This window comes from Amia ocellicauda, chromosome 4, assembly GCF_036373705.1.
Source record: "Amia ocellicauda isolate fAmiCal2 chromosome 4, fAmiCal2.hap1, whole genome shotgun sequence".
Classification (NCBI taxonomy): domain Eukaryota; kingdom Metazoa; phylum Chordata; class Actinopteri; order Amiiformes; family Amiidae; genus Amia; species Amia ocellicauda.
The window spans coordinates 15,586,036-15,601,726 of record NC_089853.1 but is presented as its reverse complement, the minus strand read 5'-3'; the positions used below and the strand labels follow the sequence as shown (position 1 = coordinate 15,601,726).

The 15,691-nt window shown below is 41.8% G+C and overlaps 1 protein-coding gene across 1 annotated transcript; it reads left to right on the top strand.

Annotated features, from left to right (window-relative positions):
- The first annotated feature begins 596 nt into the window (after positions 1-596).
- Positions 597-12,614, top strand: LOC136747839 (malignant fibrous histiocytoma-amplified sequence 1 homolog). Its single transcript, XM_066701083.1, has 11 exons — positions 597-893; positions 3,972-4,839; positions 5,457-5,754; positions 5,989-6,175; positions 6,705-6,889; positions 9,441-9,934; positions 10,483-10,634; positions 10,907-11,075; positions 11,488-11,555; positions 11,695-11,798; positions 12,555-12,614. Exons 1-11 carry the CDS (start codon positions 806-808, stop codon positions 12,579-12,581), a joined length of 2,640 nt encoding a protein of 879 aa, XP_066557180.1. The 5' UTR covers positions 597-805; the 3' UTR covers positions 12,582-12,614.
- Positions 12,615-15,691: the final 3,077 nt, after the last annotated feature.

Genomic DNA, 15,691 nt, shown 5'->3' with positions numbered 1-15,691 from the left:
CCTTGATCCAGCCCTAATCTTCGAGTATAAGTCTTGGGTTAATTAATCTTAGGTTAACTGTCCTAATTTAACTGTAATGTTGGAAACTTGAGGTTTCCATTTGAGTATTTGTAAATATATTTCTTAGAAGATGTCTTTAATAAAGAAAATATATAAAAAAAGTTCCTTTTTACAGAGAAGCTTATCCATTCTGATTGTGTGTGCATTTCTGTTGTTTTGTGTTTGTGTTCGTTCTTAGGCTTTAAATGACCTGAACTGTGGTGGAGGAATGAACCAAGAGAGAGCAGTGTTTTCAGGATGTAGTTTAAAATACCTGGCATGCATTCCAAAAACTTAACATCACATTTTTAATGAGTCAAAGTTCTAATACCATCATGAACATGAACATTTAAGTTTGGTTTCTATTCGGCTAATGCCTTTTATAACTGCCTGGGCATGTGTGTTACTCCCAGCTGCCGCCTTTCTGTGTAGCTCGACAAAGTGGTCTGATTACTTTTTTGTTTTTTTACAGTAAATTATGTGGCCTTCATATTTTTTTGATTATACAGCATACACTTTTCAGGGCATTAGAGAAGTGAAACAGGATGAAGGAAGTTGCATGCTTTGTTCCCAGCCTTTGCTAATAAATGGAAGATTTCAAAATCTAGATTTTTTTTTTTTTTTTTTTTTAAAGACGTCAGTGCTCATGTTACAGCCTGGGAAAGTATGTATGTTTTTGTGAGAGCTGCTCTTCAGCTGCCAGGCATTCAAGAGAGCCCGTAGTCACGCCTCTTTCAGGAAGTTCAGAGAGAAATCTAGGCCTCAGATGGCTTATGAATTTTCTGTGCACACTACTGCCGGAAAGCCAGAAGCCACATATATCAGACTGATCAACAAGATGGCTCAGCGAAATGGCAAGTACAGCTACAGTCTTTTATGATTTGTATAGCTTACAGTTGTTCTTGCTTAGTGGTGTATCAAAAAAGTGGTGTTCTGCATGTGAGTGGTTGTACTAGTTTACAATCTGGAATGTACATCTGCATTAATATAGTAGCAGAAACTCTCTACACGTAGTCTGCGTGGGTGTGTGTAATAGATATTCATAGTTAAACATTAATCGGCACTGAAACTATTAACAAATCGATTCAGTTTCAGTGCTGATTAATAATTAACTATGAATATACAGCAGGTGTAAAACCACACAGATGTAATGCATTGATTCTCTGTATAAGATGGGGAATTTCTGATTAATGTAGCTATTACAAATCATAAAATAATGTAACTGAATTACATTTGCAAGAAAAAGAATGGACAGCCTTATTCAATGTAATGAATTGGCTGTAATTTCAGAATGTCCATAGGTCTAGTGCAAAGAGGCCAATGCAATACAATCAAGGCACTGTTTCTGTGCAAAATAACAGCAGCCAGTTATTGTGAAACTCAGTCACTGCACTAGTTGGTCAAGATGCCCACCATTGTCTTTTCATCAGAAAACTCCTTTGAAACAGAGCAGCTATACCAGCCTGATCTTGTCTGATCTGAAGAGAGAGCTTGGGCCCGATCATTGCTTGGATAGCAGACATCAAATGGAAAAAACAATGCTTACTGGACTAATATGTGGCAGTCCTCCCCTTGCACCACACATTCAAAACCCAAAGTCCCAGGATGGTGACCGTGGACAGGACACTGGGCTTTACAACAACACCATCTTTGGGATGAGACCTTAAACTGAGTTCCTGTTGAATTGTGGTCTTTAAAGATGCTTTGACACTATTTTGAAATACTAGCCAGTGCTCTGGCTAAATTCCTAATATGTTCACAGTGTGACTTAAAATTTTCCACTCTAGTTTATCCCAGTCTAGAAGTAATTTCTCAACTGTCCCATCTTATTTGGGTGATGATAGATAACAGATTGGGTGATGCACATTGGTAGATGTAGAATTATGTTTTAAATTATGAATTAGAATTATGGTTATTTTGGGCTATCTGTTTATGTTTGATAGCCTCTGTAGGTGCCTTCCTGGAAACTCTCCTCTCTATTTAAGATTCCGCATTGTTTTTAGGCAACACAGCTTCATCTCTCAGTGCTTGAAACAATCTGTCCTCTTCAAAATGTCCAACAACATCAACAAGAAACCCCGTGAGAAGAAAACCTGTGCTAGGGTTTCTTCGCTAATCAATTTGAAGATTGAGCGGTCCTGGGAGCTGGCCTGTGGTGCCTGACGGGGTTACAACTTTAAAAGGGATCTGAGTTATATCGGTGTAGAGCTTTTTGCTTTGGGAGAGAAGGAGGATACGTCGGCACCTTTTGAGACTGGTTGAAGGTGATGGTCTGGAGAAATATTGGACATGTGGATAAGGCACTAGAAGTGCTGCAAGAGGGGACAAGACACCCCGAAACGGCCCCTCTGATTCAGGGCTTTGAAAGTTGTGAATGGGAAAGCTTTCAGAGTTCTGGAAGCGTTGTGAGGTGTCTAACTGTGACTGCTGACCGCAAGCTGTTGTTTAGGAGGACCCTGATTACAAACCCTATTGACAGGGTTGAGAAGGAGCAAGAAAAACAGGATACTGAAATCATGTTTGATGGTGCTGATTGGCCGTTCTTGAAAGAGGTCATAACAGATATAAATTATGGTTTTGACATCTTGATCAAATGTGCGTAACTGGATTCTGTTAATAGGAGAATATGTTGGATTATGGATTATATATCCCCCTTGAAGGATGATGATGATTAAACAAATGGATTGTGGGTGTTTGGAGGATTTGGCGGGGGGGGCAGCACTGCAGGGGCCACTCTCTCTCTTCTAAGAGGGCGGCCTGTCATGATGTAGTGAAGAGAAAAGTATAAAAAGCACATCACTCTGTTCATGGTTTAAAATTAAATAAAACATCTAGCCCTATAGCCCCCTAAGACTATTTCAGTCATTTATAAGAGCTAGACATTACCCTGTACCAAGAAAAAAACTATAAAGATCTAAAACAGACATCTAACAGTTTTATTTCTGTTCACTGTTTTAGGGACCCTGTCTTAGTGTTTAAGTCTAAAGTTTGAAACCTAGGATGTTTAACGCTTTAAAATCATTATTTCAGTGCTGGCTTTAACTAAGCAGCGGTCTTTTAAGAAACTGTTTGATTGATGGATGCTTTGCCGGGGCTTTAAAATTACTTTCTGATCCAGAACATGCGTTTTATAATAACAAGGTTTTGTTTGGTATCCAACGAGTTAGAATCTACTCAGGTCGGGTCAGGTCAGGTCTACTCACCATTCTACTGATGTTTTCTACTGCTTTCCAGAACCCTTTACTTTATTTTATGGCTGTTGGTATCTTTTGCATTTTAACCTCTGATCTCATGAATGACTGAATCATTAATATGCAATTCTTCTGCATGTCATAAAAACAATGGGACTCACCAATATTGTTGCACTATAGCTCTTGCTTTTGTATTTAGGAAAACAATCACTTGTTGAGGAAGTTAAACCTGTACAATGTTTTCCAGGATGCTCAACAAATGTATTCATGTTAATTATACTATATATTTACTTAACTAAGTATCAATCCCCAGGAGGTTTAAAACCAACAGTAATATCTCTCTCAATCTTAAAGATGAAGATCTTTTCCAACTTTGCTTCCATAGGTCCACTTTATCTTAAGACATAACTATTCAAATCTTACCTATACGAAAAGGACCATACCCAATACATGTGTATAAATGTGCCCTATAACGTAAAAGTAGGTGCAAAGTGTAGGTTCAACCCCTGATGCAGCTATGAGACATGTAAATTTCTACTGCACGAATTCTGCAATGTGCAGTATGTCACAGGTGTGCACTGAAAGAGAAATCTAGCTCCATTACATTATTACTTCTTATTTTGTCTTATTGGTGATAGCCTCTGTGCCCATCTATGGAATAAATGCAATTTACGTGTTAACTCGACATTCTTCTTTAGGGAATCTACTGACCTTAACCTGGTATTTTACATTACATTATAGGTCTTCTACAGGCCAAAATAGCCGATTGGTCAAAAAGAAAATTGAAAGTACTGCCCCAGGAAGTCTTGGAAGACATCAACATTTTCAGCCTTAACCTAGAAAGGAACCGATTTAAAGATGTGAGTGGCATCTCTAAACTGATCAATCTAAAGGAACTCACTTTATCACGCAATGAATTTGTTGAGTTTCCCTCGGAAATCCAGTTTCTGGTCAACCTGGAGAAGCTTTACTTGAACCAGAATAAGATCCAAAGCATCCCTGAAGAAATCTTCCCCAAGCTGCAGAAGTTAGAGCTGCTGAAGCTCAGCACCAACCGCTTGAGCAAACTGCCCACTGACCTCCGCTGCTGCAAGAACCTCCTACACCTCGGACTCTCCCACAACTACCTGAAGGAGCTGACCGAGGCTGTGGTGGGGCTGCCCAGCCTGCGGGAGCTCTATGTGGACAATAACCGTCTTTCCGAGCTTCCTGCCGAGCTTTTCAACAACAAGAGCCTGGTGACTTTCAGGGCAGCCTCCAACCGCCTTCGGGAGCCCCCGGATGAGGTCTGCATCGGGGGGCTGAAGCAGATCCGGAGCTACTTCAAGCAGCTAAAGTTATCCCAGCCGGATTTTGTGCGCAGGGTGAAGACCATGTTCCTGGGCTCCTCCATGGCGGGCAAGTCAACCCTGTGCCGCAGCCTGAAGGACAGACAGCCAGTGATGGTGGACGTCAAGGACCGCACTGTGGGGATTGAGATCAGCGAGGTGCAAATAGAGGGCTTCCGCTTCCTCTTCTGGGACTTTGCTGGCCAGGAAGAGTACTACCTTACCCACCATGTCTTCATCACCCCTCAGGCCCTGGTAATCCTGGTGATCGACCTAGCCAGGTAAGAGTCACCACTATATCAGACCTAGAATAACAGGTTGCACAACCCAAGGTCTAGAGGAGAAGTGAGATGTATTAAATGTGGAACTCACTCATTTGTACTCGCTTTTGTGTGCATGAAAAAGCTTTGCTTGAGTCTTTGTGATTCTTTCTTTTGCCTAACGACTCTATCACCAGATTATGAATTGTTCCCACTATTGTACAGTGCCAACTATGATCGAGTCTCAGTCTATCATCTTAGCGAGAGTGATGCCAGGTTAATGATTAAATGTAAAAACTGAACTGCTCTGCATACTTTGCATACTTTTCACAATTTGAAAAAACTATTATTTTAATACAATAATCTTAATAAAATCTATTGCATTCAAAAATAATTACCAAACAAACTACAATCTACTGTAAACTGTGCCTACAATAACATAAACCAAACAAAACTAGATACATTTTATATTTCAGTGCTAACACACATAACTACAACCTCCAAATTGAACACTTCTTTTCCCAGAAGTGGCAGGTCCTATTTTGGTTTTGTGTCAGTCCTATATTATATTAATTAGTGTAATTTACATTTTCATTGTGCCATTAACAAACCTTTTTTTGGGGGGGGGGATTTTTCAGCTACAATATTGATGACCCGCAGTCATTCAAAGAGAAAGTCAGCTTCTGGATTAATAACGTGATGATGAGAGTTCCTGATTCCGTCATCCTGCCGGTGGGAACTCACATTGACAAGTGTAGAGATGACAGGGAGGTGCAAGAGAAGAAATGCGACATTGGGGACAAAATCAAAGACATGCTGGCGAAGAGGGAACTCATGTTGGATCAACGCAGAAAGAACATCGATGACAAAATCGAGCCAAAGCTGTTTTCTGATCAGTCAAACAAACTTGATCAGGTGGCCAGCTATAGCTTAAAGGTACTTTTCTTATTACCTTTTCTATTTCCACACTTTAATAATGTCTACCTATGTATGTTAGCCAACACAATTTCCTGTTTAATCCAATTAAAAGTGATGAGAAGTTCACAATCTTAACTGCCCATCATGGCACCCTAAGAAAATATATAGGCTTGAGTTGCTATACAATATAGAGCAGCTAGTAAAGCCAATGTCGACCGGTCTGTGACTCATCTGGTTGTGTTCTGTTGACAGTGCCTCGACCTTGTTCCCATTGACTGCACAAATTACAAGGATATCGAACAGCTCCAAGAGAAGATTCTGGACTTCGTGCAAGATATTGAGACATTTCCGAATGTAGTGAAAAAGCTCCCTCATATCTACCAAGCAGTGGAGTCCGCAATCGAGGACCTCATTAAAGACAACCAATTTCCTAAGCATGGTTGGCCTTGATTTTCTATTGCTGCCTGTAGTGAAGCTGAGAATTACAGTTCTGTTCAGAAAGATAAAAGTGATAGAGTTTACTAGAGTGTGTGTGTTTGGAAAACAAAAACATGGGTAAACATGTCATAGACGTGGCCCAAATAGGATAGATGTTGTTAATTCTTCTGTATTAAGCTTTTATAAAATGGATAAATCTTCCAAAAAATAAAGACCTAAGCTAACCAACAATGGTCAATTATTAGTCCAGCACATGATGGCTTGTTTCCCTTGAATGGAAGCAAACTATCAAGGCCTATAATATCTCTATTGGTGGAAGGGTTGAATCTGGGCCAAAACATTCCTTCTTGATTTCATTAACTGGTCTTCCCTTACTCTCCTTCTCTGTTTCCAGTTTGGGATTGTCTTTTTTATTTTTATTTTTAAGATCTGGCAAATGTGCTCTAGTGAAATATACAATATACAAAAAAAACATTTGAATGCCTAGTTTCTTCAGTCTTAAAAGCATTTTTTCTGTTTTGTTGTTCTAGGCATTGTTTCCCTGACCCAACTCTTGACAGACATAAAACAGAAAGTTGGGAAGCTTGATGAAGACGACCTTAAGGGAATCTTGCGCTACCTTCATTACATCGGCATCATAGTGTGGTATGAAGAAATCCCAGCTCTCTCTGAGACGGTGTTTGTAAAGCCATCATTCCTCATCACATTGTTCAAGGTATTACTATACTTCTCAATAGTCAAAGAGGGAAAAAAAATGAGGTTGCGAATGCAACCCTGGTTATCTGAAAAAGGAAGCACTGCCCAAGGGGCAGGAACCCGATCAAAAACATCACTCTATCAAAGCTGCCATTGGCCCCTGTGCTCGTCACTCAGAACAGGTCCTTTCCCACATCCTGTTCTATAAAACGTGACGTAAGCGCAGGTTCGTCCTCTTTTGCCGGGAGCTAGGACTCTCGTGCGACCTTGCAACCCTTGGGCAGTGCTTCCTTTTTCAGATAACCGGGGTAGCATTCGCAATCTATCTTTCAAGTCGGAAGCACTGCCCAAGGGGGAGGGGTTACTGTATAAAAAAAAAAAAAAACAAGGGAGGAGACAGCAAAAGGGTGCCCCGAGGTGTACAAATAGGGGACCTCGGCAACACAACTCCAGACAGTAATCCCAGGGGCCCCGTAGGGCCACACCTGGGCCGCCCAGAAGCAAGGACTGCTCGACGTTAACTCTAACAGCCTCCGATTACAATAGCAAGGCTGGCAGCTCTACTAGTGCAGCTAGGAGCGAGGCTGTAATCTACTTGCACAATATTTGGCGCGGGCAACTTGTGGGGCCTCCACGCATTATCATGGCAGTGGACCCCTGATCCATAGGAACAGGGCCACAGACCCACTGAAACACAACATAATATATAGCTGGCTAGTCAACAGAGTAGCTGAGCTGAAAACAACAATGTATATCGCATGGCAGTGGGAACATTCATGCTGCCTCTGCACAGCACAGGAGCATCCTACTCAACTGAACAGTGCGGAGGGCTCGAGCGCCATCAGCTGGGAACAGTGGCAATGAACTGCATTCTACACAGGCTAGAGCGGAGGCACAGTCCTGCTGTTTATACATGTTATATATGTGTGGGCCACTACAAGCGCTAATTTCTCTCGAACCTGGAGAGCGGCGGGAAAGGATCAGAGGGCCAGGGGAGCTGGAGACACACCACGGCCCTCTGAATCACCGCCCAGAACTCCGGGTCCTGTCCCACAGGAGCAGGAGGGATGTCCTTGCTCAACAGAGGATGAGGGGTGGGTGAGACCAGCTCCTTCTCCATGAGCTCCGCCTGAAACTCTGAGTCTGTGTGCAGAGACGTCAGGCAGAGAAGCGGGCGTGGGAGGCACGGCCGTCTCCGAAGCTGCGTGACTGGAGGAGAAGATGGAGGGGCTCGGGGAGAGGTGGAGGTCCAGAGCCACCGAACCCCTACCGTCACTCGCCGGAGTGGGAGATCGCGGGGTGGCATTGATTGCGGCAGCACCCAGTGGGAGGCCATAGCTGACCCAGAAGTCGCAGCCTGCTGTCGGTGCTCAGTATGACGGGGCATAGGATCTTACCCCCCTAGGCAGGCAAGGTGCGTCGTCCGCAAGCGACACAATGGCGGGGGTGAGAGGAGCTCATCACCGAGCACACACACGTGCGTGACCTGGGAAACATGCCGCCGTGACAAGTGGAGCACCTACCGGGCTTGCTGCTGTAAGTGCGTCTCCACCTGGCAACGTTTATGGACACAGGGGCACTTCAACACCAACCAGACACAACCTTGCCAGACAGAATACTGTATATTCCAAGATACAGTGCCAGATACATGTGCCGTGTAGGCCCATAGGCTAAACCACACCGTGTTTGACGTGGGTCGGGGGTCTGAGGGGGCTGAGGGTAGTAGGCCACCAGGCCGCAGCTGCAGGTGCAAGCTGGCAGAGGAGCCCCTCACACAGGCGAGATCTCTTACGACACACAGAGCAAGCAGTCGGAATATATAAGGCACTATATAAACACGACTATTATTTTTAAAAGTGCTCTATTTGTAAAATGAAACTGAAACCGAAAGCGCAGCCGGAGCCCCTGTGCGCGGATGGAACAGAATCGGATTTGCTATCAATACAGCAAGTAAAACGGTGGCGAACAACACAGCCATGAAGCCAACCAACTTAAAAACATAGATAATAAGTGTAGTTCACAGACAAGACACAGAGAGCTCACATTCTCGGGTCCAGCTGAAATGGCAAAAGAAGACGAACCTGCGCAGACGTCACATTTTATAGAACAGGAAGTGGGAAGGGACCTGTTCTGAGTGACGAGCACAGGGGCCAATGGCAGCTTTGATAGAGTAATGTTTTCAATCAGGTTACTACGGAAGTGCGCAGAAACCACTCCCCCTTGGGCAGTGCTTCCGACTTGAAAGATAACAACTAAACACAGCCGCACTGCATTTTCCCCCCTACCATTTGTAAGCCTTTGTGATGACATATAAAATCAAACAAGTTATTTATTTATATTAATTCCAAATTTCAAGCAGATGGAAAAAAAAGTGCATGAGTCGAGTTGACATATTATTTGTTAGAATGCTGGTCTGTTCCGGCAGTATCGTTTTAAAGCAACATGCCTTTTGGTAGGCCTGAAACACACCAGACTGCTACTGCAACTGTATACCTGTCCTTACTTTGTATTGGTAATCCACAATGAATCTGCGTTGCGTGTATTGAAGCTCCATCTCGCTGTTGTCCTAGATCATTGTCCGGCTTGACCTGAAGGAGCAGCTGGAGTGCATTCCCCGGGAGCTGCTGTTGACCGAGAACTCCCTGGTCAAGGACAGGAATATGTGGGCGGAGGATTTCCACAGCAAAGCCACTCTCCACAGCACGGCTATGCGGTTGCTGGTAAAAATGACTCTCCAGAAGGGCAACATCTCCGAGGATGAGGACTTTGTGGAGGAGATCGCTGGCACCAGGCACGAGAAAAGCAAGCTCCTCAGCCTCTTAGAGCACTTTGAGATCTGCCTGCCTGCCACACCCACGAAAGCCCTCAATCCACAGGCCAGAGAGTTTGTTCCACATCAGCAGTGGCGCAAGTCTGGAACCGAAGCCCCGACAAAAGCCTGTCTCTTTCCCAGCCTGTTAAAACACAACTCGACAGTCTCCAGAATGTGGGGCGAAGACAAACTGACCGATGTCAGAGTGCGCATCTACTTCCTTCCAGAAATTCCTCATGGTTTCTTCCATAGGTAGGGGGAGCCGTTTTTGGCTAGAAGTCAGGCTCTCCACATGGAGATGAGGCTGCATCCTTGAACATTAAGCTGCAATTCAGATACAGAGCCATTTGTGGGTATCTGAGGTTTTTTTTACACAATGGATCTTGTTGCATTTTAAGATCTTCAGACAATTCCCCCCTATGTTATTTAAACCTAGCTGTATCCTTCAGCTGAGGTGACTTATATTTGCCAATAATTAATTAAAGTTGTAGGTTTAATGTGTTATCGCTGCTCCCAATCCACATACTGTATATTGCTCTTTGTATGAAAGGTTCAGTTCGTAGTCATAGCTGTGGACATAAAAACCTTACAAAGATTGTCGTGAGTTACCCATTGAATGACCTAACTTTGTTTCAAGTGATGTAGGGTGACTGATCAACAAGTGTGAAATTTCCTTTGTTCCTACAATATGTGGTGATGTTATGGTAGCCCTGTGCTTAATTTCAATCATCTGTCCATGCATACTGTAATATTGAGATCTGTGTGAATGACAAGGCTGTGTTATGGGCTTTGTTCTCCAGGCTCATCATCAAGGCATGCTCCCTGTATGCACCTTACTGGGTAGGACAAGAGCAGTGCCTGGTCATGTGCAACGCAAAGCCCCTGCTGTTTAAACAAAACTGCGAAGAAGATCAGTTCATTGAGATTCGCTACAGGAGACCTGAAGATAACAGTAAGATGGGTTCTGATGTTCAAGAAAGACCGAACTGGGATCCAGTTTGTAGCAGATAACAACAGCACATATACTATAATAACAGTTTGTTAAGGAAAATTGCAACACCCTGCACTTCTTACAGTGTTCTTATTCTAGCACTTAGATTATTTGTAATTGCCTTTCCTTCAGAATGTGTTTTAGCATAAAAAGCCTGATTAGGATTTGAGAAGTGATGTCATTATGTCAATATATAATAACATGTCATTATACCCCGTTCTTGCTGTCAACAGAATTCCAGCAGATGTGGGACATGATTCAGGCCATTATCCAGAAGATAAAGACTCTGATGGAGCAGTGGCCTGGCCTGTGTCAACACATATGCAGCCCTTGCACAGTGCCAAACTGTTCTGCAGACTACGAATGGACAGATCTGAGCGGATCAGATGACATCTATGACATGTACGGTGATTTGAGATCAGTGAAGGTCAGGGTAGACTTACCAGGCATTTCAAAAGATGTGCATTGCTGCATTGTGCAAGACGTGGCCAGGGGGTCTTGATGCTATTGCCTTCAGAGTTTGAGATTTCTCTTGCTGCAACATCTAAAAGACCTTGTGTATGTACTCAGCTGTAAATCTGCAAGCTGTAGGGTAAACAAATATGCATTATAATAGCAGTGTGCAAATGTTATTGTGGTACGAGATACTTTTACAATATGCAATTTGTCTTATTTTTCTTGTGCCTACATGTGTTGCTACTGATCAGCAGTTAATGAGGATTTGCTTTGTAAAACCAGTGTGCTGATGTCTTTGCATTACCTCTAAAATGTATGAATATATTTGATACGTAACAATATACCATTTTTTGAGCAGGGTAAAGGATGACAAACTGACATGTAGGAATGGCCACACAGAGAGGACTGAACTGCTATTTCCAAAAGGTATAGTACCAGTTTTATCACAAATGAATCTCCATGTAAACACTTTCCTCCAGTAATAAATTAAACAGGGAAAATATTCAATACTAAGTCAATGAAGTAGGAGCCATTCTGAAACATTGTCACTGTTGTGTTCTTGCAGTACCCAGTGCATCAGACTCTGAAGCGAAGAATGCACAAAATAACACCTTCTATATGACTGGGAATATCTCCATGGGCTCGGGAACTCAGAGTGTCAATAATCAGGTAATTCATTTGTGTTTCAGTACTATAAAGCAACACATCCCTTTATCATTCTTTCTCTAATTAAAATGTGATCATATTCAGTAAAATCAAACTAAATCTATAAATATTGTAAATCCTTAAAGATGAGCAACGCTTGAGATTTTTTTTTTTTAGAATTCATATCAGAATGCGTATTTGTAATCCACAATTTTTATTTCAGTCTGTATTTTTGTCAGTATATCAGTAAAGAATTGCACTCAGACATTTGCATTTTTCAAAAGGTGTGTTGATTGTAAACTTCGAGAAAACGGACTGGTTTGAATCACCTCCCTTCCTTTTTAAAATAGATTGTATAATACTGTTTAAATGAAGAACACAGCTATTGAAAATGTTCACTTCTGTAAAACAAGGAAATGTAGTAAATAACATTTTTCCTGCTAGAACTTTATAATACACTCTTGACTGTCATTATATTCAGCACTGGGTTGGGCTCTCCTAAACACTTAGAGCAGCAGGTTTTGAAAACACTCAGGGGCTAATGGAAGATTTAAAAGCACTGAGGTATTAAGTAACCTATCTGCCAGTTCTGACAGATGACTCTAATATAAATCCTAGGTGTTATATAAAACCAATATACAGTTATCAGCGTGTTGCTGCTTCCTATCAGACTGCCAATATTGCGGTCAAATCACCTGACTTACTTTATGGATATATGCCTGTTGTTTGCGTAATGATTTACATTTAACATATGTTTTATTTGTTTTGCTTTTCCTTCAGAGTTTTCAAGATCATCAAAGTAATTGAAGGCATTACAAAATAAATGTATTTCCTCATAAATGTCGTCTTTGTGTGTTCTTTAAACTTTTTCTCTCTTTTTTTATCACTGGGCTGCAGAGCTCTTGTGTGCCAAGACCTCTGAAGGCCTCAAACAAAGTTGTATCAAGTAGCTGACAAAATTCCCTTGACAAAGATTCAATGAATGGTCTAGATCTTGTTTATAAGATTTGTGACTTTTGTGCTTTTAAGTTCAATGAGAATGCATTCCTTTAAAACTACGCTGCAGAGCCATGCCAACACTGCAGCTCTCTCTCGCCCTCCTGGCTGTTACCCCAGGGAGATATGCCAAAGAGAACCACACAGATGTTACAAGCTGGCCAGATCACTGCAAGAGGAGTTAGCAATGACCTCTTAAACTTTCCAACATCCCTCTTTCACTTCTGTCCAGGAAGCTAAGTGATGCTGTGGTAAAGGGAAATGGATGGTCATGATGAGGAGGTTTCTGATTCAAGCCTGGCTCCCATCCCATAGCTCTGTCAGTGACTGTAGAACAATTAGTTTTGCAAACATACAATTTTACTAAAATGCATCGTACAGAAATGGATTCCCATCCATCTAGATTCTAGCGAACAAATTAGTGGATGAAATGATGTCACAAGCAAGTAAAATGGATACAACGCCCAGATCCTAGGGGAGAACAACAAACAACAATTGCAGTGTGCTGTCTTTAAAAAGATATTGGGAAGTTAACAACAGAAAATAAAACTGACAAACAGGTTACACCTTCTGGGTTACGTTTCCAAATTCCAGACATTACATTATATACAACTGCAGTATTTTAAAAGGAGGCATTCCAAACTAAAATGCTTTCCATAACATGAGAGTAGATGTTAAACCTTGAAGCTGACTTTACATGTGGCTCTCACCAACATAAGCACCAATTCAATCAATTTACAGTAAACCAATGTGATCCATCTGCAAAAGAGTGATCTACCTGCATCTCCGTCCTCATCAAATGCCGTGAAGGCCCACTTTTTCAAGGTGCCATGATGATTTCCATTACACGTGGAATTGATTAATTTCCATCACCATCCATTTCCATTTCCTTCCACGTCTCATTAAAATCTAATTTGCATTTGCTTCCATCTGATGCTGTAGATATATCCTTCTGCCAGTTGTGGATGGCTGAAGTGTAATGCTGGCTCTAGGGATCAACTTATTTGGCCTCCCCAGCGCATCAAAACACACAACAAATCCAGGAATCAATCATATATAATAGAAATTGCCTCGGAACGCTTGCAACCCTATTTAAAACATGAAACGGAGACAGAGGGCACCCCAGTTTGGGTGTGTATTCCAGAAATATAACTACTGGAGAACAAATGGGCTTACTACTCCAAATAGGAGCTAAAATTATTTTGCTGAATGCCACTTATATCCAGGTTTTTGTTGATGACTGGTTTGTTTGTTGTATAATGCTTTAAAAACACTATTACTAATTTCCACTGTATTTAAAACTGGCTCTAGGAATAAAAGTAGATTTTATTCTTGTACTTTTGGTAGTTGTACTATGATGATAACTTACATTGCTCACTCTTTATTTTGTATCATCATTGTAGTAAAAGATACACCTTATGAAATAGCAAAAGGTCCCTTAAGGGCCTTCCATGGCCCAGGATCCTTTGGGCCTATGCAGCCTCCAGGCCCCGGGCTATGTGGGCGCCATCAGCGATCCCTTTTTACATTTAATATATTTTTCTGATCTGCGATAGCAAAAGTTTATGAAAATTCAAGATTCATTATATGATTGTATTTTGGACGTCTTTGTAATTGTTTTACGCATTGTAATTGTAATTGAGTCGCATATGAGCACACGATCAATAGCGCACTTCGCCGAGCAACTGCGTAATTGCATTGGCTTTCTGATACATAAAGCGCATATTATTAAATGTCAGGCAAAATACACTCACTTTAACCCACTCACTCCCGAACAGGAGCTAGGCTGTGTGCGTGCGCAGCACTGGACACAAACACGGGTTCAAAGACGTGTCCACAGCCGCGCCAAGTCAACTTCATCAGCCAACTGCACCCAAACCCGGGAGCTATTTCAGGCTGGAAGAAAGGCTTGAGGGAGTTGATCCGTATGTTGGACAGATGATAACAGGTAAGTCCAGGTTATCATTTTGGTCTTGCGTATTTTGACATGACACATAACCCTGTTTTAATTACAGATCGCTTGGGAGTTTGGGTTGCATTTTCCTTGCAGGATGTTTTCAGTGAAGTGTGTGCGGTGTGTCCTCTATGTGAAGAGACTATCATGAAATGAGATGCGGAAAGTTTGGTTGTTGTGTAGATTAGTTTGTTTTTTAAAAGCCTTTGGACGTATTAAGAAGGTAGCAAATTATGGCTGGTTTTCTCTTTAATCAAGTTGCTTATTGAGTAGTTACATTGTAAATCCTCAATCTGGAGCTGTTCTATGCTGGCAGTCTGGGTCTGGAATAGTCCCTTAATATTGTGTCACTTTCCTTGTAATAAAGCAAAACCAGCAACAACAACAAAGAAAGAAAGAAAACATAAATGCTGTAATGTGATATTGATATAGGCCTAGCATTGAATGTATGCTGTGGGGTATGGTTTGGGAGCCTTACCCATTGATTAGATGAATTCGTCCCCTGGCATCAATAATACGAGTGAGTTTTGGTTATCGTGGCCTTGACAAAAGCAGTTTTCAGGTTCATCCTATGTACAGTAATATGCTTATAGTTCAGTGTTTCTACTACACTCAACCAACACTTTCCTGCTTTGTATTTCTGTCCAAAAGGGTGATAATCCCTAAGAAGGACGCATATTGTTGATTCCATTCTTGTAGTTGCTTGTGTGTCTTTTGAAGGAATTATTTTGCCTGATGTCCCTTTATCGATAGCGCTCTGCTCTCAGTTTCTAATCTGCAGTGACAAAGTGATTTGATAGGACTTTTTTTTCACCGCCAAATACACACAAGATATGTTTCTGCTGGAAGATTGTCATCTGAAAAATACACTGCTAGTTATACCATGTAGGCCTATTCATTTAGCATACTAGTGTGACATAAGCCTCATAGTGTTTGTCAATACAGAAAAATAAATGCTGCTTAGAAC